The sequence below is a fragment of the Nelumbo lutea genome, chromosome 7 (genome assembly GCF_056320005.1).
Source record: "Nelumbo lutea isolate HS-2025 chromosome 7, American lotus-T2T, whole genome shotgun sequence".
NCBI classification, from domain to species: Eukaryota; Viridiplantae; Streptophyta; class Magnoliopsida; order Proteales; family Nelumbonaceae; genus Nelumbo; species Nelumbo lutea.
This window is the reverse complement of record NC_142690.1, coordinates 17,599,092-17,621,171: the sequence shown is the minus strand read 5'-3', so window position 1 is coordinate 17,621,171 and position 22,080 is coordinate 17,599,092. Positions and strand designations below refer to the sequence as shown.

General features: G+C 38.6%; 1 protein-coding gene and 1 pseudogene across 1 annotated transcript; both read right to left on the bottom strand.

The window, feature by feature from the left end:
- Window positions 1-77: 77 nt before the first annotated feature.
- On the bottom strand, window positions 78-8,971 carry LOC148845409 (wall-associated receptor kinase 5 pseudogene; annotated as a pseudogene).
- Window positions 8,972-13,391: 4,420 nt separating this feature from the next.
- LOC148845408 (putative wall-associated receptor kinase-like 16) lies at window positions 13,392-17,771 on the bottom strand. Its single transcript, XM_088954086.1, has 3 exons — window positions 16,806-17,771; window positions 16,446-16,622; window positions 13,392-14,718 (listed from the first exon to the last, which is right to left on the bottom strand). The coding sequence occupies exons 1-3, from the start codon at window positions 17,689-17,691 to the stop codon at window positions 13,535-13,537; spliced, it is 2,247 nt and encodes a 748-aa protein (XP_088810212.1). The 5' UTR covers window positions 17,692-17,771; the 3' UTR covers window positions 13,392-13,534.
- Window positions 17,772-22,080: the final 4,309 nt, after the last annotated feature.

Genomic DNA, 22,080 nt, shown 5'->3' with positions numbered 1-22,080 from the left:
ACAAACACTTGCACTAATTATTCAAGGGTTCGCACATAAAGGAACTTAAGATTTTTGCAAGACATTGGGCTAAATTCTTAGCGTGCAATATCAATTGCCAATATGAAGTCGTCTCCCAAGCTTTCTTGACCTGTTGCATTTCCATTACTAATTGTATAGTTTGAAGGTTCACCCAGAAAGTGTTCAGTTTCCTCTTGATTTCCTTGTATCCATGGATGCTGTTGGGACTTTCTCACGCCTTCAAGCTCTGCTGCCACTTCTTTCATTGTGGGCCTTTCTTCACCTTTTACCGTTAGACATCTCTTTGCAAGCATAGCAACATCCAATAATTGCTCTTTGTTTCCTTCATTCAGAACTCTGTTCTCGAGTATTTAGAAGAGACGGTTCTCTTTGATTGAAGAAAGGAAATACACGGCTAAACTTTTATGTTCTAGAGGCCTCTCTGGTGACAGTGGTTTTTCCCCAGTTGATAGCTCCGCAAGGACTACATCAAAACTATAAACATCACTTTTGTCTGTTAATTGACCTGTATGAAAACATTCTGGATCCAAATAACCTAATGTCCCTTGAACCAGTGTAGTCATTTGAGTTTGATCCGTAGGAACCAACCTTGAAGCTCCAAAATCAGATACTTTTGCAATATAGTTACTATCCAACAATATGTTGGCAGTCTTCGTATCCCTATGAAGAACTGGTATGGAATGTGCAGAGTGCAAATAGGCTAATGCTCCTGCAGTTTCAGAAGCAATTCTCAGGCGACTTTCCCATGGAATAGATGATGTGTGATCTTCATTATGGAGGTGCTCGTAAAGGGTTCCGTTGGAAATGAGTTCATAAACCAACAAGGGTACTTCTGTCTCAAAACAACAACCCAACAGCTTCACCACATTCCTATGGTTGATTTGAGACAGGATGTCAACTTCATTTATGAATTGTAAAATTTGGCTTTTATCCATTATTTTAGACTTCTTAATGGCAACTACTCTTTTATCTGGTAGAAATCCTTTGTAAACCATGCCATAATCTCCTTGACCAATGACTTGACTTTCACCAAAATTGTTTGTTGCCTTCTTAAGGTCTTCTTCACTAAAGATCTTGGCAATGTCCGAAACACCTCTACGGAAAGAGATCTGATGTTGTAATAATAAACCATCATTTTGTTGAAAGTAAGGGTGTCAATGGACCGGTTTTTGATTAGACCCCATCCAGTCTAAAATCAATTTGGACGGATTGTATTGACCAATAAAATATATTGGATTGGACCAATCTGTTCTAAAATATTTATTAGATTGGATTGGACCTGTTCCATCCGTAACAAATTTATATTGGATTAAACCAATATTTGGTTTATTGATATAAGATAAGAATATATGTGTGAATGGATTAGGTTTGGGTTGAAACCAATTAATCAAAATAAATTTGAACAAATTAAATGGTCCAGACATTGAATTGGACCAGTCCAAATTGATCCAAAACATTCATTGGATTGGATTGGATGTGATCCATTTATAATGTACTCACATTGGACTGGATCGGATTGGACCAAATCCAGTCCAATTGACACCCCTAGTGAAAGAATTTCTGTCTAAGTTTGATAAGCTTTATTTCTTGATTGTGTAGTATAACAAAGAAACACAAACAAGCAGAAACAGAATGCTGAGACCAGTACCTGGAAAGAAAATTACTATATAGCTAGTATGTGAACCAGAAGTAGTTTGAAGCCCTTAAAATCATCATTAATAAATTGTCAAAAAGTTTAATGGTGTAAGTCTTGCCAATTTATTGGATTGAGTTTAACCCCGACCGACCCCCAATTGATCAGTTTAATGGCGCCGTTGGTTGCATTTATAGAAAATGGAGTTTACGTGGGAGTTGGGCAAGTTGACCATCATTGTCTTAGGCATAGCTTATTTTATGGGACCGTTCATTTTACTGGTTCTCTCTCCAAGAATATGGACTCTCTGGTACATGATATAACCGGTCTCAAGGGAATTGTACTGTCCACAAGGTGCCAATTAGCTACTATTGGTAAGATTTCGTACTGGTAGTAGTGGAGATTTGGGATTGAATTCTATCTGCACCTGAATTTGGGGGGTTTATGGGTTGGTGGATGGGTTATTCCCCGTTGTGTAACCTTTTAAAAGAAATAAAAAAGACAAACTTTATAAATAAATAAATAAATAAATAAAGAGGCAATTGTACTGTCCCAGTCCCAAACCAGACCCTATAGGAATTTCAGACACCCAATTATATAACCTTCAGCTTCACATGTGATTTAACAGCAAGATGAATATCGATATAGGAAATTGAGAAAGGGGTCAAGGTGGTTGCAGAGCCAAGACAAGAGCAACTTCATAAGGCTGTATTTGGTTGTGATACAACTGTAAATATATGCTCTGCATAAGTACTTTTTTCTTGGTTCGAAAGTTTAAAGTGAATTCACATTATAACCTATTTTTGTGTTCTTTGTTTGAAATTGATGCAAAATATTGGAACAAACATTAAATGCCACAGTGCTACTGCCTTCTTGGATGGTTGAGTGAGATCCTTGACGGCTGTCTCCACCAGCCACTGTTGCTGCAATTGTTACCCACAGTGGATCTTAGGATGGGTGAAGACTGAAGAGATTCTGAGTTCAGTCGAAAAAACAATAGAGGAAGACTAGAAATGTTGGGGCTAGGTACTGGTTACCATGATGTATAGATTAGAGGAAAACAATAACATAGACTAGATAAAAACCTTAGATGGCTCCTTGACATCAAGTGGTGCCTCAATAGTCCAATCATTTAAAAATTTAATTTTGGATATAAGAAATTGTGAGTTCCAGAAAGCTCATGGCCTACTCAAAGAGATGGAGTCGCCACCCATTTTTTAGAGGAAATGACTCATCATATTCGGATTAATTATTTGATAGTGACTCCATTTTCTATGGAAAAGGTACTGAACCGAAAGGTTTTGGGTTCCAAAGATTGGGAGAGGGAAGGTATTAGGCACCCCTCTCTCCAAGTTGCTATAACAACCCACTATGGGAGTAATTCATGCTCAAATTCTAGCGAAGCACCAATTAATAGGATTGCTCAAAGATCCTGAAATCCAACAAAAATGTTTCCAACTTCGCCCAAAATTGATTTAAAGTGATGTTATTGGGTCTTAGGTATTGGTTTTTTTAAGACCCTCGTCTCTCTACCTTATTTTCTCTATTTGGAGGAAATTGGGAATACAAGTTTCCTAAGATTTTAGGACTTGAAACAAACTTTCCTATAACTGAAATGACTTCAAATAAAACTTGGGCAAGGAACGGAGCTGGCTAAGTGTTTATGGTGTTAAGTCTGGAAAACAAGAGATGAGGCTTGAGCTTGGCTTTAGTGATTTCGGGATTTCAAGCAGAATGAGTGTTTTACAGAAGTTGGAAAACTGCTCCATTCTTCAAGGTTGAGCTAGGCCTCTATTTATAGAGAAAATGGAGGGTGATGGATTTGGAACTTGTCCAGCTATAGTGTCTGTGATCCAATAGAGTTTTTCACTGAAATAGACAAGGATTTTGAGAGAGAAGGGCTTATAGTTGATCATTCCTTCTTTGTACAACAATTTTTCTCAATTTTGGGTGGCTTCTTATGGATTTCGTGCACCTAATAAGGGATTGGGGCGTGCCAAACGTTACAGCCCCGTATTTGGGTATGACAGTGGCAAAAAACATAAATTTGAAGAACTTTTAAATGAGGTTTTGTTATTTCTTAGTTTTAAGTGGGGGTTTGTTTGGTATTTTGAGCTCTTTAAGCCTATTAGGCTCAAATTCATTGGTCCACGTGTTTTAATGGGGTCAAGTAAAGACCTGACATCAGTCCCTACCCTCTTAAGATCCTAGGTGGGACAGCTGATGTGGTGGTTCAATCTGGTGCGTCAAAATGGTATCTCTATATTTTAACGGTCAAATGGATGAATTTGGTCATGAAATTTGGCGTGCTAGGGTTTTTTGGGTCTCGGAACGCAGTGGTGAGGCTTGATCGGACAAATAGGGATAGGATGATTGAGATCTATGATTGACAAGTTCGGATCAATAAGATTTGCTAAACTAGAATCTTTGTTTGATGAAGGGTCAAATGGGGGAATTTTGGGATGAAATTTGATGGGTAGGAAATTTTGAACATCCTAAATCTGATGAAAGTGATGGATCTTTGATCGGAAGTTTCGATTGACTGATTCATTTCAAATCATGGTCTTAGCTTATGGTTTTCTAATCAATGAGAGGGTCCAAAATGGAATCTTACTTTTTTAGCGGTCAAATGGAAGTATTTGGTCATGAAGTTTGATGTGCCAGGGTTCTTTGGGTATCTAAACATTGTGGTGGGGTTTGATTGGTCAAATAAGGCTTGGACAATGGAGATTTGTGACAGGTGAGCTTTTGATTAATATTACTCACCAAAACAGAATCAAGGCTTGATGTTGGGTCAAACAAGGGAATTTTGGGATAAAATTTGGTGGGTAGGAATGGATTGCAATTATGAGGTAGTTGGAAGGGTTTGATCATGTTAGGTATGCATAGATCACTTGTTTTTGGTTCGAGGAGCATCGTAGTGTTAAACGCATCAAAATAGAATCTCTGATGAATGATTGGCTAAATCTGAGAATTTAGGGTTGAAATCCTATGTGATTGGTTGTTTGAGGATTTTGTTTCACATGATGGAGTTTGATTGGGGATCCAATATGGTGATGTGACAATATCAAGACCATCGAAAGGGAATCATGTAGGTTTAATGGTGGATTTATGTGCAATTGGGCTAAAATTTGGTTTTTTAGGGTTTTTGGCATGTTTTAAATTGATTGGTGTGGTCCGATCGGACTTTTGGAATATGGGAGATGGATCAAAGAAGGGACTGAGCAAAAATCAGGTGCTAACAGAGGCCAACAAGAGAACTTTGGTTCAAGCATGTTGCATAATATACCCCTCCCTACTCTAACATCATCTCAAAAAGATTCTTTGTTCATCCCCCTACCCTCAAAGAAATATCTTTAGTGGTTAAACAGTTGAACCCACACAAAGCTCCCGGTCCCGATGGTTTCACACCTTTCATCTACCAACACTTTTGGAATCTGATTAGCTAGGACATCTCCTCCATAGTTCTCAAATTCTTCAATACAAAGTTTATGCCAAAAGAAATAAACAACACTAACTTGGTCTTTGTGCCCAAAAATAATAAACCAGTGGATGCTTGAAGTTACCAATCCATTAGTTTATGCAACGTGCTCTACAAAATAATATCTAAATGGATTGTTCTCCATCTCCAACTTGTATTGGAAGAACTGATATCCCCCTTATCAATTGGGATTTCTTAAAGGGAGGCAAATTTTAAATAATATCTTATTGGTGAAGGAGATTCTCCATATGATGAAGTCTCAACAAAGAGGAAAATGTTATATTACAGTTAAACTGGACGTGTCCAAAGCATTCGACAGAATGGGGTGGAACAATTTGTATCATGTTTTAGAAAAGATGGAATTTCCCACAAAATGATGTAATATGTTACACCAATGCATATCCACTGCCACATTCTCAATCAAAATTGCTGATGAGTATCATAACCACCAATTTGCACTGTGGGTTAAGACAAGGTGATCCCATTTTCCTTTATCTACTTTTCATTGGTACGAAGGTCCTCACTCAACTTCTATGTCATGCTTCGACCTTGGGACAGATTGATGGTGTGTAGATCAGCCGTAATGGTTCTCCAATCACCCACCTCATCTTTTTAAATGATTGTATCCTATTCTACAAAGCCGATATAGTCCAAGTTAAAGCACTTTCCAATATGCTTAGATCATTTGAAATTATGTCTGGCCAAAAAATCAATCTCTCCAAGTTAAGTATCATTTTTAGTAGGAATGTACCCCGCCAACACCGCAAGTTCTTCTCTCATATTCTACATGTCAACAAGTCCCTGATAGGCACTACGTATCTTGGCGTCCAAGTTGGAACTTCTCATAAAGAAATCTTTGATAGGGTGTCTTCAAAAGTAAACTCTTGGAATTCTAGACTATAACCACCAGTGTCAAGTCAGTTATGCAATCCATAGCTACTTACTCAATGTCAACAACACTATTTCCTACCTCAACAAATTCCCAACTTGACAAATTGGTCAGATCCTTTTGGTGGGGTAATTCCAATAGTAAATCCAGACCTACTATCTCTTGGAGTAAACTATGTTGGCCTAAAACCCAAGGAGGCTTGGGCTTTAGATCATATGGAGTCATGAATTAAGCCATGATTGGCAAGCAAATCTAGCGGTTACTAACTGACAACCATGAGATTTGGAGTAAGCAAATAAAAGGAAAGTACTTCCCTCACACCTCCTTATTTGCAGCTGAAAAAGGTCGACATAACTCACATTGGTGGTAGCAATCTCATCGGTTGTTAAGGTTGCTACGTACAAATCTACTGTAGTCAGTTAAAAATGGTTCTACTATCTCAACAACATCAGACCCTTGGATCCCATCATTGTCAGGACATATACCACATTTGAATGCACCAATAACTCTAAATCAAAGGGTGGATATAAAGGTTTCAGTGTTACTCAATCCTGATTTGTCATGGAACCTCCTAAAGTTGAAACAATTATTTGATGTATCCACTATCAATCATATTTTATCAGTTACACTAGAGCCTAACCAATCCGCTGACCTACTTATTTGGAAGCACAATGCAACGAGGATTTACTCCGTAAAATCGGCCCATCACTTTCTATCTTCATTGGGTGGCACTAGTTCAAGCACCCATTTTAATTGGAAACTGATATGGAAGCTCAGGGTGCCGTCCAGATTTCAGGTCTTTCTTTGGAAGCTCCTTTGAGATGGATTACTATCTAAAAGCAACTGTTCCTCTTAGTTAAGTGAATTAGATCAGCTTTGTGTCTTCTGTAAGTACTAGAAAGAAACGATATACCACCTATTCTTACAATGTCCATTTGCACGGGCTGTCTAGTGTGGAGCCCAGATCGGGCTTTCATCTCTATCATAGTAGCCAACACACATCATCATTATAGACTGGTTCAGGTCCTTATGTGTTCATCTAGGTAAGCAGCAAGCATTGACGAGTCTTGGCAACTTCAGCTTGATCAACTATCATATATGGAAAGCACGAAATAAATGTTTTTTTTTTTTTGAAAATAATGCACCAGATCCATCACAGGTGGTTCAATAAGCTTTCCAATACTCGCTGGAGCACAAAACATCTCGACCACAGTCACAATTTCACCCACATTCATCATTAAACATCGATACTCCCACTTTGTTTATTGATGGTGCTTTTGATCTAGATACAGGTAATGTAGGAAGGGTTCATCCTCCAACATGCTAGTAAACAGTTTATCATTGCAGAAGGCAAACCATGCTGGGCCCTCAACAGCTATGATGCGGATATATGAGCCATACTAAGAGGACTCCAAGTAGCTTTTACTAATGGCGTAGGCCATCGTTTGATATTCTTAGATAATGTTGCAATAGTAGACTTTATAAATGTAGATCGTATATGCACCCAATGGATCGAGCAGCTACATAAAAGTCATCTTGAAAGACTAGTTTCCTCTTTTGATTCTATACATTTTGTGTATATTTATAGATAATATAATCAAATGATCCATCTTTTTGCTTATATATCATGTAAGAACCAGCTTAATTTGCAGTACAGCTCTTTAAACCCTACTCATGTAAATTTTTCTTTATGAATGAAGCTTAGGTGTTTCGGTTAAGAAAAGAGAGATTAGAGGAAGAGGGAGAAAGAAAAAAACAAAATGAATATGAAAGCGTTACGTGTCTACTAAGTGGGGCCATTAGTGGGTCCATGGGGTCAAACTAATTAGAGAGGTTGGCGTTAGTAGGCAATCCAGATTTCCTGCCCACAACGCTCTACCGCACATATCTATCTTGTAATGTGAGATGTGCGGCTGCAGCTTATCGTGGGTAGAGATAGTGAGTAGGAAATCTAGTCACGTAGGGTCATAGGAATGAAAATAGAGGGTTGGTTAGAGTGCATGTAATGTCCAAGTTAAGTCAGTTCATGTTAGCTTGTTATGGAAAGAGTTGGGACACGTGGGTGGGGCTAAATCTGTAGAAGTTAGTTATAAACTTGTAATGGTGGGTTAGTAAGAGTCCTTTTTTTTTTTTTTTTTTGAAAATGGTAAAAATCTATTTATTTAAGCTGTAACTCTTCTGAATCAAATTATTTTTGTTAATCGATTGTTATCTCTTTGGAGGTCTTCGTCTCCCTTGAAGCAAATAAATCCAAGTTACACTCCACACACAAACAGACTTTTGGTCAAATCAATGATAGTGTTGCTTTCGATCTAAACCTTATTAAAATTACACTTTTGGATATATATAATCTTAAATATTACATATAAAACCATTTAGTGTATGATATATCATAGTTTTAAGTAGGTCCATCAAAACAAACCAAAAAAAGAAAAAAGGATTTGCTTGTAAGAATGACTGGGGTGGGATGGAGAAAATTTGGGGGTCTCCATTCCCTGAGGCATGGGGATAAGGTTGGGATTTCTAGTCCCAGGTTTTGCATTGCCCCGTTCCCATTCCTACAATTAACTTACAAAAAAGATTTTTCATTTGACTGTTATATGATCGTTAAACATTTCTAAATCCTTAAACTATCCTTTTCCCTTATTGGACCATTTAGCCGTTTCTCATACATGCTTGTTAGGGATGACAATTTCTACTGTCAAAACGGGTTTTGAGATTCTACAACCTTTATGGATACGGATAGAATAAGGCAGTAGGCTAAACCCAGCTCCCTTGAAAAAGAGAAAAATCTACAGAAAAAGAGAACCCCATATCTATATCCTTGCTCAGCAGATGATCAAGAACTCAAAAAGAAGGCATTCAAAGATAACAACATAAGGAAAGAGAGGTTCAGATGATTCTACAAACCTGTGCACAAAGTAAAGAAGTACATCCCAAACGCCATCGACCAGCTGATACACAGATCCTCTTCATGTTGAGAAGGGGAATGCGTATGCAGTCCACCAAGAAGAATTGGCTTCTTGATGGATAGCTCACTCAAAAGTCAAAACACATTCGCCTTCTTAGACATAGGGGAAGATTGTGTACTCCATCCACTCTATCTCTCTGCACAATACCATCCATCGCTACGGTAGGTTTATTAGTTTGACAAAGTAGATTTATATATTACATTGATTTTGTTTCTTTCTGCTCAAGTATTTGACTCCCATTTGAATTTGGAAGCCGACGTTTCATTAAACCTGCCAAAAGACTGCCGGAGGTATATCTTGTTCTTGGAGGATAAAAGCTAAAAAGGTGCAGTTGCCAGAAATATCAAGAACGGTGTTGCACCCAAAACGTGTAAATATGGAAGTTTCTTTATTTCTGCTGTAATAGCCCAACTATATTGCTGGGATTGAGGATTGTCCATTTTTTTTTACGTCTGAAGATGTGTGGGCTGATGATTGCTAAGGCCCAGTTGTATCTATCATGCAATGTTAGTATTAGAAGGCCTACGAAGAGTCTTAAGAAGTTGTTTCCTTGGGCTGTTACTGAAGAGGGGGATTCAAGCTTCTACTAGGCCCACCAATGGCCCAATGAGTAAGCTGGTTTGGTGGAACTGTAAAAGGGGGGGGGGGGGGGGGGGGAGGGAGATGGTGTGGTGGGTTGGGATAAGGGAACCAACCGGATAAGCTCCATAGGCCCCGTTTGGCATCACTCCAAAGAATCATTTCTGGTGATTATTTGATTTTAAGAATGAGATTAGTGTTTGGCTCACACAAAGCATACATTTCTCATTCGAAATGGAATGAGAAAACTCATCCTGAAGTGCGATTCCACGGAGTGACAAAATTTGGATTCTAAAAATGAGATTCTTTGGAGCGCTAATTCTCGTCTTTAAAAATCGAACACATGTGCCATGTTTACATGTGAGGGTAGGGGTGTGATGCATTATAGGAGAAGGCCAAAACAAGTTCTATGCAAGTTGGGACCACTCCAAGACACATAAGAAGCTCGAATGACGTCACTAATCCAATTGAGTAATCAATTACCAAGTTAGCACTAGTGCAGAACTTCTAGTCTGGTTAGAATTTACCAAGTTAGTGCCAACACAAAATTTTCATCTTAGTTTGAATTTACCAAGATAACACCAACACAGAATTTCCATCTTATTTCAAATTTGCCAAGATAGCGCCAGCACAGAATTTCTATCTTAGTTTGAATTTACCAAGCTAGTGTCAGCGTAGGACTTTATTTTATAATTACCAAAATTGTATTAAATCATGATTTCCAATTTTTTGTTCAATTAAGACTTTCTTTTCGAAGAGTTTTACTACGCTTTTATTAAAGAGTGTTTTTATAGATTAGGAAACTTTCTTATAGGAGCCATAAGGGTGTATGCCTATATAAAAGTAATTAGGAGAAGGATTAGACAATTTTTGATATTGAATTTTCTCTTAATTATTCAGTGAAGAATTCTTCTTCCTACTAGTTCGATTTTTGCTCTTTTTTTTAAGTTTTTCTCAACATGTTTTGTTTTCGTACTGTACTAAGGTGAAATAGTAAATTCCCACAAAAAGAAAACCTCTATTGATCAAAACTCCAAAAACCCATTGTTTTTCCTCTCTTTCTTCCCCCCACCCTCTATGACAACTAACTCTACTTTTGAACCACACTGGACGAAGTAGAACTCTCAAGTATGCATGGTTCTTTTTTTTCATTTTCATTATGAAAACGAATATACACATGATCCACTAAACTGTTTTGGGTCCATCGATCACAACCCTAGACTAATTGTTTGTTCATCTCCTACTTTCCCACGCCATCTCTAATAGCTAACTCTGCTCTTGAACTACACTTGAATATCAAACCCGATTTTATTTATAAACCCATTTTAGATAAATACTGTTATCTATTTATTTTAACCCAGTTTTAATAATTACTAATTGTTACAGTAATTTAATAAATATATAATTAGTGATTATAATTAGTAATTATTGTTATTATAAATATTGTTAATAAATAGATATTTACTTTAAATTAAAATTATAAATACTGTTAATAAATTTAGTAACCCGGTTTTAATAATTACTGATCATTATAATAATTTTATAAATATATAATTAGTGATTATAATTAATAAATACTGTTATTATAAATATTGTTAATAAATAGATATTTACTTTAATTTTACTTTAAATTAAAATTATAAATACTGTCAATAAATTTAGTAATTATTGTTATGTTAAAAATAATTAAAAATGTTATTAAAAGTATTGTTATTGATTATTTAATAAGATATTATAATTACTGACTATTACTAATACATAAATACTGTTAATTTAATTTAATTTTAGTAATTATTAATTTAATGAATATTGTTAATAAATCCTATTAATAAATTTAATAATTACTGTTATGTTAAAAATAACTAAATAATATTATTAAACTATGGTTACTGATTATTTAATAAAATATTATAATTACTTACTATTATTGATAAATGCTATTAATAATTAAATATTTAATAAATAATGTTAATAAAAATCAACAAAAATAATGTTGGCCTTTTTGGTTATTGAATTTCTTTGGTTTAAATTTTTGGGGTTTGTGCTTTGAAGATTGTTACTTCAAATTATCAAATAATATGAACCTAAATAAATTACAATAATTTGTCAAAAATTGCATTTCGTTTTCCCGTGCACCGCATGAGTCCCCGCTAGTGATCCATTAAACTGTTTTGTGTCTACTGATGAAAACCCTATACTGATTGCTTGTTCCTCTTCTTTCCCCCACCATCTCTAATGGTTAACTTTGCTCTTGAACCACACTTGGACAACAGTAGAACTCTCAAGTATGCATTTTTTTTTTTTCATTTTCATTATGAAAATGAATATACGAATGACCTGTTAAGCTGTTTTGGGTCTACCAATCAAAACCCTATACTAATTGTTTGTTCATCTCCTTCTTTCCCCCACCATCTCTACCGGTTAACTCTGCTCTCCAATGGCATTTGGACAGTGTCAATCTCTCATGTAGGTATTTTTTTTTCTTTTCTTTTATTTTATTTTCATTTTCATTATGAATGGTCATTACTGAAATATCCATTATTCTGCTTTATATTTACAAGTTGTTGGTTTCTACATCTACTCAGTGATAAACACCCACTTTGCATTTTTTTTTCCATTTTTCTCGAAATTTCAGTATGAAATTTGTTAACTTCCACATTTGTTCGATTATTGATTAAAACCCTCTTTTGGTCTTTATCTGGAATTAGAAGACAGGGTCATGTGAAACATGATTCCTAGCCTTAGAATCAATAATTAGTACTCTATACCATGGTTTTTAAAACCAACCTGACAACTGAACCTGTCAGGGGTCTAGTTACCGGGTCGAACAGTCAGCCTGTTCTGACAAAAAAAAAAAAAGAAAAATGGTCAAAACCGTTCCGAACGGTTAACTGACCGGTTCTGCGGTTTGCTGACCAAAATCAATGGTTTTGGGGAAAAATGGAACCCGTCAGGTGACCGATTACCGGTTTTTCCGGTCCGGTCCGGTTGTGAAAACTAGGCTCTATACCAAACGCATGTACTAATTCTTAGGTTCCAGAAAATCCAGAACCCATTCTTTTTTGGATGGATTCTGAGAATCCAAAGAATTGATGCCAAACGAGGCCTTAGTTTGTTATAAATAGTGGTATATTTAGGGTTTTTCATTTTTAAATTGCAAAATGAAGAGCAAATCTATGATATGTTGCTAGGTATGGTGCGGAAGAGCATTGACAAACCAAAACGCCCCTGTGATTTTTGTTGAAAACTAACTGATATTTTTACCAAATGTCAATAGTGGATAAAAAAGGTTTCCCTACTGGGTGAGAAAAAGTTCTTACCTCAACTTTCAGTTTCTCACATAGTCTTGGGGAATCACCCTAGACAACAATTCCAGCTATCTTTATGTCATGATGGAAGAATCCTGCGGCTGATATGTGCTGTTTATGCACCCTCTGGATTAGCCATGTAATACAGTGAATGCCACGAGTATGAGACCCATCTCTATACTAGTAACATTACAAGTAGGCAAAAGTCTGGAAGTGCAAATGAGTTGAATGAAGTTTCTGATATATCTTTTTCTAAGGCTCCATTTCACTGTAAAACTTTGGTCCATTTTTGTATTTCTAAACCTTGTATTTGCACTCTCCCAAGCTGAGCCTAATTTTTACTTTGTTTGGTTTTCTTGAAGTATAATTTACACCAGGTAAAATACAACTGAACCAGTATTTACATTTTTGTGAGAAAAAATTGCATTAACAAAGGGAGTATTAGATTAGAATAAATATAATGATACCCAGCATGGCCATTATCAATGATATCCATGCTTTATTCATAAAAGCCAATTTTGAATTCTCTAGAATTTCAAGAAGTAAAATTTACACTTTTGATTACATTCCCAATTTATTTAATACAAACACTAATTATTCAAGGGTTGGCACATAAAGAAATTACGATTTTTGCAAGACAATGTTAAATTCTTAGCGTGCAATATCAATTGCCAATATGAAGTCATCCCCCAAGCTTTCCTGACCTGTTGCATTGCCATTTCCAATTGAACAGTTTGAAGGTTCACTCAGCAAATGTTCAGTTTCCTCTTGATTTCCTTGTATCCATGGATGCTGTTGGAACTTTCTCAATCCTTCCAGCTCTGCTGCCACTTCTTTCATTGTGGGCCTTTCTTCACCTTTTACCGTTAGACATCTCTTTGCAAGCATGGCAACAGCCAATAATTGCTCTTTGTTTCCCTCATTCCGAACTTTATTCTCAAGTATTTCAAAGAGACGGTTCTCTTTGATTGAAGAAAGGAAATACATGGCTAAACTTTTATGTTCTGGGGGCCTCTCTGGTGATAGCGGTTTTTCCCCAGTTAATAGCTCCACAAGGACTACACCAAAACTATAAACATCACTTTTGTCTGTTAACTGACCTGTATGAAAACATTCTGGATCCAAATAACCTAGTGTCCCTTGAACCAGTGTAGCCATTTGGGTTTGATCCATAGGAACCAACCTTGAAGCTCCAAAATCAGATACTTTCGCAATATAATTATCATCCAATAATATGTTAGCAGTCTTCATATCTCTATGAAGAACTGGTATGGAATGTGCAGAGTGCAAATAGGCTAATGCTCCTGCAGTTTCAGCTGCAATTCTCAGGCGGCTTTCCCATGGAATAGATGATGTGTGATCCTCATTATGGAGGTGCTCGTAAAGGGTTCCATTGGAGATGAATTCGTAAACCAACAAGGGTACCTCTGTCTCAAAACAACAACCCAACAGCTTCACCACATTTCTATGGTTGATTTGAGAAAGGATGTCAACCTCATTTATAAATTGTAAAATTTGGCTCTGGTCCATTACTTTTGACTTCTTAATGGCAACTACTTTTTTATCTGGTAGAATTCCTTTGTAAACCATGCCATAACCTCCTTGTCCAATGACTTGGTTTTCATCAAAATTGTTTGTTGCCTTCTTAAGGTATTCTTCACTAAAGATCTTGGCAATCTCTGAAACACCTCTACGCGATGAGATCTGCTGTTGCAATAATAAACCACCGTTCTGTTGAAAGAACCTCTGTCTAAGTTTGATAAGCTTTCTTTTCTTGATTGTGTAATATAACAAAGAGACGGAAGCAAGTAGAAAGAGAATGCTGAGACCAGTACCTGGAAAGTAAATTGCTAGTTTATGAATCAAAAGTAGTTTTAACATCTTAAAATCATCATTAATGGATTCACAAGATATTGATGGTAGAAAATGTTATTAAGGGTGTGGGTCTTGCCAGATTATGTTGGGTTCAATGCCGTCTCAACCCGAGTTGTTGAACCCCTAAATCCTTCACATCATTTTTATTCGAAAATATATTCTCAGTTCTCTGATTTAGAAGTTGAATCAGGTTGTGAGTTTATGTTTTATAGAAAGAAAGTAATGGTGGTCTAGGATTTCTATAGTCATGTAACACTAAAACATCCTAGCCTTCAAACGTAAAATTATTTATGCGCACACACACAATTTATATTAACACTAAAACATCCTAGCCTTCAAACGTAAAATTATTTATGCACATATATTTTCAACCATAATATTATGTCCTAACCCAAACTTTAACCAACTCAACTTTTGGGTTGGGTTGAAGCAAATGTTTAAGGCCCACCTATATGAATAGCACCTTACAAACATGCAGAAATGCTTTGCAGTTTCTTCTAGTAGCCGGCTCAGGGCTCGGACCTTTATCCTTTATTGAATCGATCTGATTAGTGATTAAAGCCCCATTTGGTTTGCAGGAATAGGGGTCTGGAATTGGAATTGGAATTGGAAGGGGTTATTCTAATTCCAGCTGTTTGGTTGGACAGAATTGGAATCTTATTCTCATTCCTGCTAGAATGACATTCTTTCGTTTGAGGGAATGGTCATTCCCTGTCTCTTCCTTGGGAATGAAATCTCATTCCTATTGATTTCAATTCCCACTTCCATTTCTCTCTGAACCAAACAGACTATGGGAATAGGCCATTCTGATTCTGATTCTGAAGGATTTTGATTTTGATTCTGATTCCGATTCCGATTCCAACTGCAAATTAAATGGACCCTAAGTGGTGTTATAGGGAAATTACTTTTATAACAACCACTACAAAAGTTTCCTTGGACAATAAGAGGGACCTTTTTTCAGTTTAAATTTATAGTTTAATGGATAGAGGTGTAATTTGTGATATCACACCAGATGAGAGCAAGAGTTGCACCTTAGTGGGCCCAATTCGAACCTAACACAATCTAACCTGAGCTTTTTATACAGATATGGCTTGAATTTTTGGGTTTTGGTCTGGGCCTGGGCTTAAAATATTGGGTTTGATCTAATCTCAGGCTGGCCTGCTGGGCATAAATTTGAGAACCTGGATAGCCTTAATGCGAACCAAGCTCGGTGCAGTTGAACTCAAATCCTCCTTGATTTGTAATATATTTGCTCCTAAGGCTGTGTTTGGTTGCAGTGCAATTTTATTTGCACTAGTACAAATGCATGGGAGTATAAATAAAAAGAATGAAATTAAATTCTGGTTTAATTTTGTTTCGGGTTTTACTCTATTCTGCTTCAGATATTATTTTACTTCATTTTTACTGCAATCAAACAAAATAAGGTAAAAATTGAAATAAAAATAAATTAAAACTTGCACCCAAATCATTTGCATTACATAGGTTTGCATTAGTGCAAATAAATTTGCATTGCAATGAAACACACCCTAAGGCTCAGTTTGGAAAAAGTACAATACAAATATATACAAAATACAAGGTATTTTTTGCACTGTACTAGTACTTTTTCCAAACTGAGCCTAGTATGGTAAAGCATGTATATGTGTTGTTTATGTAATATGAACTATATATATTGAAAAGATAAAATTACCTCCAACAACCGATATAATTGGAAGTGCTTTGGTACCACGGATACATCCTTTTCCATTTGCTTTACCATCACCACGATAGCCATGCCGACAGGAGCAGCTGTAGCTACCGTTTGTATTTATGCACCGGGCTTCTTCCACGCAGGGATTATTGTGTATGTCACCACATTCATTGATGTCTTCATCATCAGTTCCAATCCAACAACAACATGAACAATATTAATAAATTAAATTAGAAATGATTAAACAAAAAAAAAAAAAGACTTATTAGATATTGTGTACCCTACCTACCTATGATTCTTTTGTAAGAATACAAACATTCAAGCCAATTTTTCTAGTGCATGGAAGGAAAATTTAATTACCTAGGCATCCTTGGGGAAGGTATGGATTGCCTTGGAAACCTTGGTTGCAGAGACAGAGATATCCAGAGCCACTGTGGGAGTTGGAGCAATGGCTGTTGGGGCCACATGTAGTATTTCCAACTTGTTCACAAGTCTTCTTCTCGATTACAAACTCGACCACCGCCGGAGCACTTCTGAATATATCCCCACTGCCGCCGGACGACAGGTTTGACCTTGAGAAGTTGAACCAATCTTGGTCAGCCACAAAAGCATAACTGCAGGGATTGAAATCAAAGCATTTTGTATGGTTGTAGACGCTGCTCAAAGTAATAGTCAAATTCTTAAATCCAGTGGGAATGGGTGTTTGGCAGCATCCAATTCCAGAGCAAACTCCATCCGTCACGTTGTCAAAGCTGTTGCAAAGAGAAACGCAGCCAGTCATAAAGCTTTCGGCGCTGGAATCTTTAATGATAGCGATGGTATCACAGCCTACGGCTGTGAATTTGTTGCGAGTCTGTGAGATCATGAAAGGTCCTCCAAGTGTGAACCACTCATCGAATTTCTTTACACGGATACCCGATTTGTCGTAGCAATCGAGAGACTGCCAGAGGCTGGCCTTCACCAAGCCTTCCTCTAGTGATATATTCAGGACCGGAATGTTGCTTTCCTTTCCAAGCAAAAGCACCGGATCAGGATGGTCGCGAGAGGAGTCATTGCAAAACAACTTGAAGGATGGATTTTTGAAACAGGGGGGATCTCCGACACCGAAAGGGTAGGGGATACTGACGTTTCCGCAACGTTCACGGCAGCCGGGCATCGCCATGGAGTCGCCTTCTACTGCTGTAGCCGGTGCTACTGCTATTACACATAGTAACAAGATTATTGTTGGAATTAGGCCCCAACCCATTCTCTGATTTTGTCGATAGGCTTTCTTCCTCTTTCAGACAGGACTACTGCATGCAATCCCTGAGCTAGCTTGATGGTAATGGAGTCATTACTTGGAAAGCATCTGAATTTATTATTGGGCTTCGGAGGAACTTGCCGTTGACTGACTTGTTAGCTAGATGCTTGTGATTGATTAAATGCAATTAGCAATTTGACCCATTCCTCCACTTACTTTTCTAAGTTCAACACGGGATTTACTTCAATCTTATGACCTCGATCTTTTCAGTTCCAGTAATTCGCTCTACGCACCTTGTTTCTAGTGAGTTCATATATGTTTCCTCCTTTTTTAATTTGCAACCCTCTCCCGGTGTGAGTCCTGGGTTGCTTAGAAACGAGATTAACCGTTGTAAATTCTCAATTAGTGAACTAGTAATAGACTGAATTTGACTTGACTTTGTAATGGCTTAGGGTTGAGCCAGTCCAATCCAAACCTGACGAGGGATAATTTGGCCGTCCAATAATGAGATGACACGTGGAGCGAGAGTAATATGGTGATACTTCAGCAATCTCAAACACCTCAACAATTCTAGTCACTTTGGGTTACTCAGCCAAGATTGAGGCCTAAGCAGCTCACTAAATCCACCGACCTGTCGAGGTGCCATGTAGCATCTTTCTAGAAGCAAGCTAACTATCACCAATCACCTCGGGATTACGATGCACGTCAACAGATCTTATCTTCACCTCGCCTGATTTGGATGGACCTGGATAAGCCTTACCAATTTACTTGGAGTCCATCCTCGGGTGCAAAGCTAACTCTGAGTTAGACGGGCCAGTGATCTTAGACACGCATCATGAGGCCCATGGCAACTTGCCTATATAAAGCCTTCGCCTCTAGCCTCACAAGGTACGTGCAATTTAGTTCTCGCACTCTCACTTTCAAGCTATCAACTCTCTCAAATCTCCAACGCTAACTTAAGTATCAAATTGCCCACATCGAGTAAAGCATCCTAGAACACTTTTGATCTTCTTGCTTTGCAGTTCGACCCGACTATGTAGCTAGTCCGACGTCTGAGCTTCCTTCCAGTAGGGAGCGACCAGATCACACGTCATCAATTGGCGTCGTCTGTGAGAAACACAACAAAAAGTTGTATTCTCACTCCTTTCCTACTTTTTATTGTTTCAATGGAATCCTCAACCAACAACCAGCCCACCAACAACAACAATCAGGTCATAGGGGGGCAAGACCAGCCTGGAGCACATCAAGAAGTCCCCTTTGTAACCATTGGGTAGTTCACAATGCCCTTGACTTTACCCGGTGTGCCAGCAATGCCAAACCTAGCCTTCCCTTTGCACCAAGTGAACACGCCTCTCCCTCTGGTTGGGCCATCAGTGGTTCCCGTTGGGATCGACATGCGCCAGTTCCATGAATTGGTGTAGTATGTTTGCCGTATGAATCTCCAAAAGCAAACATGGGAGGAAAGGTTTGCTTCCCTGATGTAGTAGCAGCCACAACAATAGCAACCCCAGCAGCAGCCGCATAACTAACAGCCTGACTATCAACAACTCGACAATAGAAACCAGGACTAGGTCCCCGATGCACCTCATCTCACTGACAACCGGAACCAAGTCCTGGTTGAAGAACATAAAAGAGCCACGACACCCATTGGAACCGAAGGCAACAACACAACCGAGGTGTCGAGTAGAAGGCGTTGCCAATGTGCACGCCGCCACACCAGAAGAAGCCACCTCGCTCCCACCAACAATGAGGGGGCAGATAGAAAGGGAGAGGTAAGCCAGGTTGTAGCATAGTCAATAGTACCGCAAGTGACCTGCACCTCTCTACTTGCACCCGAGATCTTTATGGCCCCATGACCTAAGGATTTTAAAGCCCCAAGATTGGAGTCATATGATGGCACAACAGACCTAGTTGACCACATCGACAGCTTCAAGGTCCTCATGTAGCTTTATGGGGCAAATGATGCAAGCCTTTGTATGGCCTTTCCGATGACTTTCCATGGTATAGCTTAGATTTGGTACTTGGGACTAGCTGCAGGCTCAATAAAGAGCTGGAATCAATTCGTAGACCTCTTCACAACACACTTCACCTCCAGCAAGAGGTTTCCCAAATCAGCAACCTGCCTACTGAATGTCGTCCAACGAACAAATGAGAGCTCTGAGACTACATTAAAAGGTTTAACATGGAGCGCCTCCAAATTTTGAACCTCGACCTAGCAGTCTAGCTCTCCATAAAGGTCAATGGTGTCTGCCACCTCGACTTGTTTTAGGAAGTAGAGTTGAACCATCCATTCACTATGGAGGAGTTCCTCCACTAGGCTGACAAGTTTACAAAGGCGGAGGACGCACTAGGATCTCAGTTAGAGATAACTAGGAAGAGGAAGAAAGCTGAAGAAGAAGCGAGGAGCAGCAAGCAATGGCGTAAGATACAACTGAGTCATCAAGCACGACAACCGAAATCGACCTCCTAACTAGCCAAGAGAAGTGCCAGAGTCAAGAAAGACCCAGGACAAGGATCAACAACCTCGAGATCCACCACCACTAGAGAGGCCTATTCATGGTGTGATCACCATGATCATTGAAGGTTCGATAGTGGCAGGTTGTACCAGTATAGTGGGGAGGAACTCAGTCCGGGAGCTCGAGCACGAGGAAGAGAACCCGCCAACAAATCCTCAAGAGGAAGTCATATACTCTATTGAGGATGACGCTCATGGGATCCGGTATCTGTACGATGATGCCCTCATTATCAAGATGGTAATTGATGAGGCACAAATCTGCTCACTCCCTTGTGTCCAATGATGTGGCTTGAACTGAGTTCAGGCCTGACAATGCCGAGCTATATTGCCAACCTGAGAGATGCTATAAAGAAATAAGGGTCAAAGTGCCTAGGCAGGTTTTACCCAAGAGGACACTCCGATGCTTGAGTCAGTAAGGAGATTTTGTGAGAATCTTTGAGAGAGTTCAAGAGCTTCAGTGTGCATACCTTTCAGAGTGATCATGGGGTCCTTTTATAGCTATCTAAGGTTCAGGTGCCATCAGGCAACGTTTTTGAGTCTGCTGCAGAGCTGTTTTTGTAGTTTAGGGGGTGCATTGGGCTTTTAGTTGATTGATTTGCACAGTAGTTACAAGTCGCTTACGGGTCTTGTGGCATATGGTTCAGTGAGTTGTTCCTACAACTGCGGTAACGGTGTTCGTGCAGGTGTACTGCACAGATTGATTTCGGGGCGAGTTGTTGTTGTCGACAGGCTGAGCTTGCCTCAGCTCGGCCATGCACCTATTGTAGACTACCACGTGTTGATCTGGTGAGTTGTTTTGCCGAGTTGGATGATGTGCTGCTGACGGCGTTAACGTGTCTACAATCGTGTGGGGTGGTCAAAATTCCCCTCATCAATAATCAATGACTTCAAGGTAAAGTGGATTCTCGACGACTCTAGAAGCTTGACTAACATTCTTTTCTTGGAAGTCTTTGAGAAGATGCATCTGGAAAGGAAGGACTTATAGCCAGTCAATGTGCCACTCATTGGCTTCAGTGGAGACATGGTGAGGCCTTTAGGTTAAAGTGCCAATTATAGTTTGGTCGGAACCCAACTCAATTTGCTTTAAGCATAACTTTTTGGTGGTTGTGACCTTGTCCCCCTATAATGTCATTCTAGGTTGGCCCATCCTGCATACACTTTGCGCAATGGTGTCAACCTATTATCTCTCGATGAAGTTTCCAATGAAGTACAAAATAGGGGTTGTACGAGGCAACAAGTTGGAGTTGCATAAGTGCTACATCACAGAATTAAAGGACAAGGGAAAACTAGTAGATGGCATCGACTTGGAGCCACCCCCCAAGAACATCAATGAAAAAGCTCGCCCAATGGAGGAAATCGTCCTAGTCTCGGTCTTAGATACCGAGCCTGAGAAGATGGTCTAGATCGGAGCTTGCATAGAAAAACCACTTCAGTCGCAACTGGTAATTTTTTTTACTTAAAAATTTATATGTTTTTGCATGGCTAGTAGCAAAAATGCCTAGAATAGACCCATCTATAATTACTCATAAACTTAATGTGGAACCTTTAGTCAGACTAGTCAGGCAAAGAAAAAGCTTCTCGTAGTAGACTTTGTTAGAGAGTTTTAGTATTCAAGCTAGGTAGCCAACCCAGTGATCATGAAAAAAGCCAACAGCAAGTGGCACATGTGCATTGACTACACCGACCTTAATAGAGTGCCCAAGGCACAGTTTCCCACTTCCCAAAATAGACCACCTGATAGACACAACCTCGTGGCACGATTTGCTAAGTTTCATGGACGCCTACTCCAACTACAACCAGATTTGGATGGACCTAGAAGATCAGGAAAAAACAACCTTTGTAATCGAATTGGGCTTATACTATTATAAATTAATGTCCTT

Excerpts from the sequence above, each read along its gene's own strand:
- LOC148845408 (XM_088954086.1), bottom strand. The coding sequence starts at position 17,691 with ATGGGTTGGGGCCTAATTCCAACAATAATCTTGTTACTATGTGTAATA. Across the intron at positions 16,623-16,805 it reads CCTTCCCCAAGGATGCCTAG|ACATCAATGAATGTGGTGAC; the intron begins GTAATTAAATTT and ends CTGATGATGAAG. Across the intron at positions 14,719-16,445 it reads AATTATATCGGTTGTTGGAG|GTACTGGTCTCAGCATTCTC; the intron begins GTAATTTTATCT and ends TTTACTTTCCAG.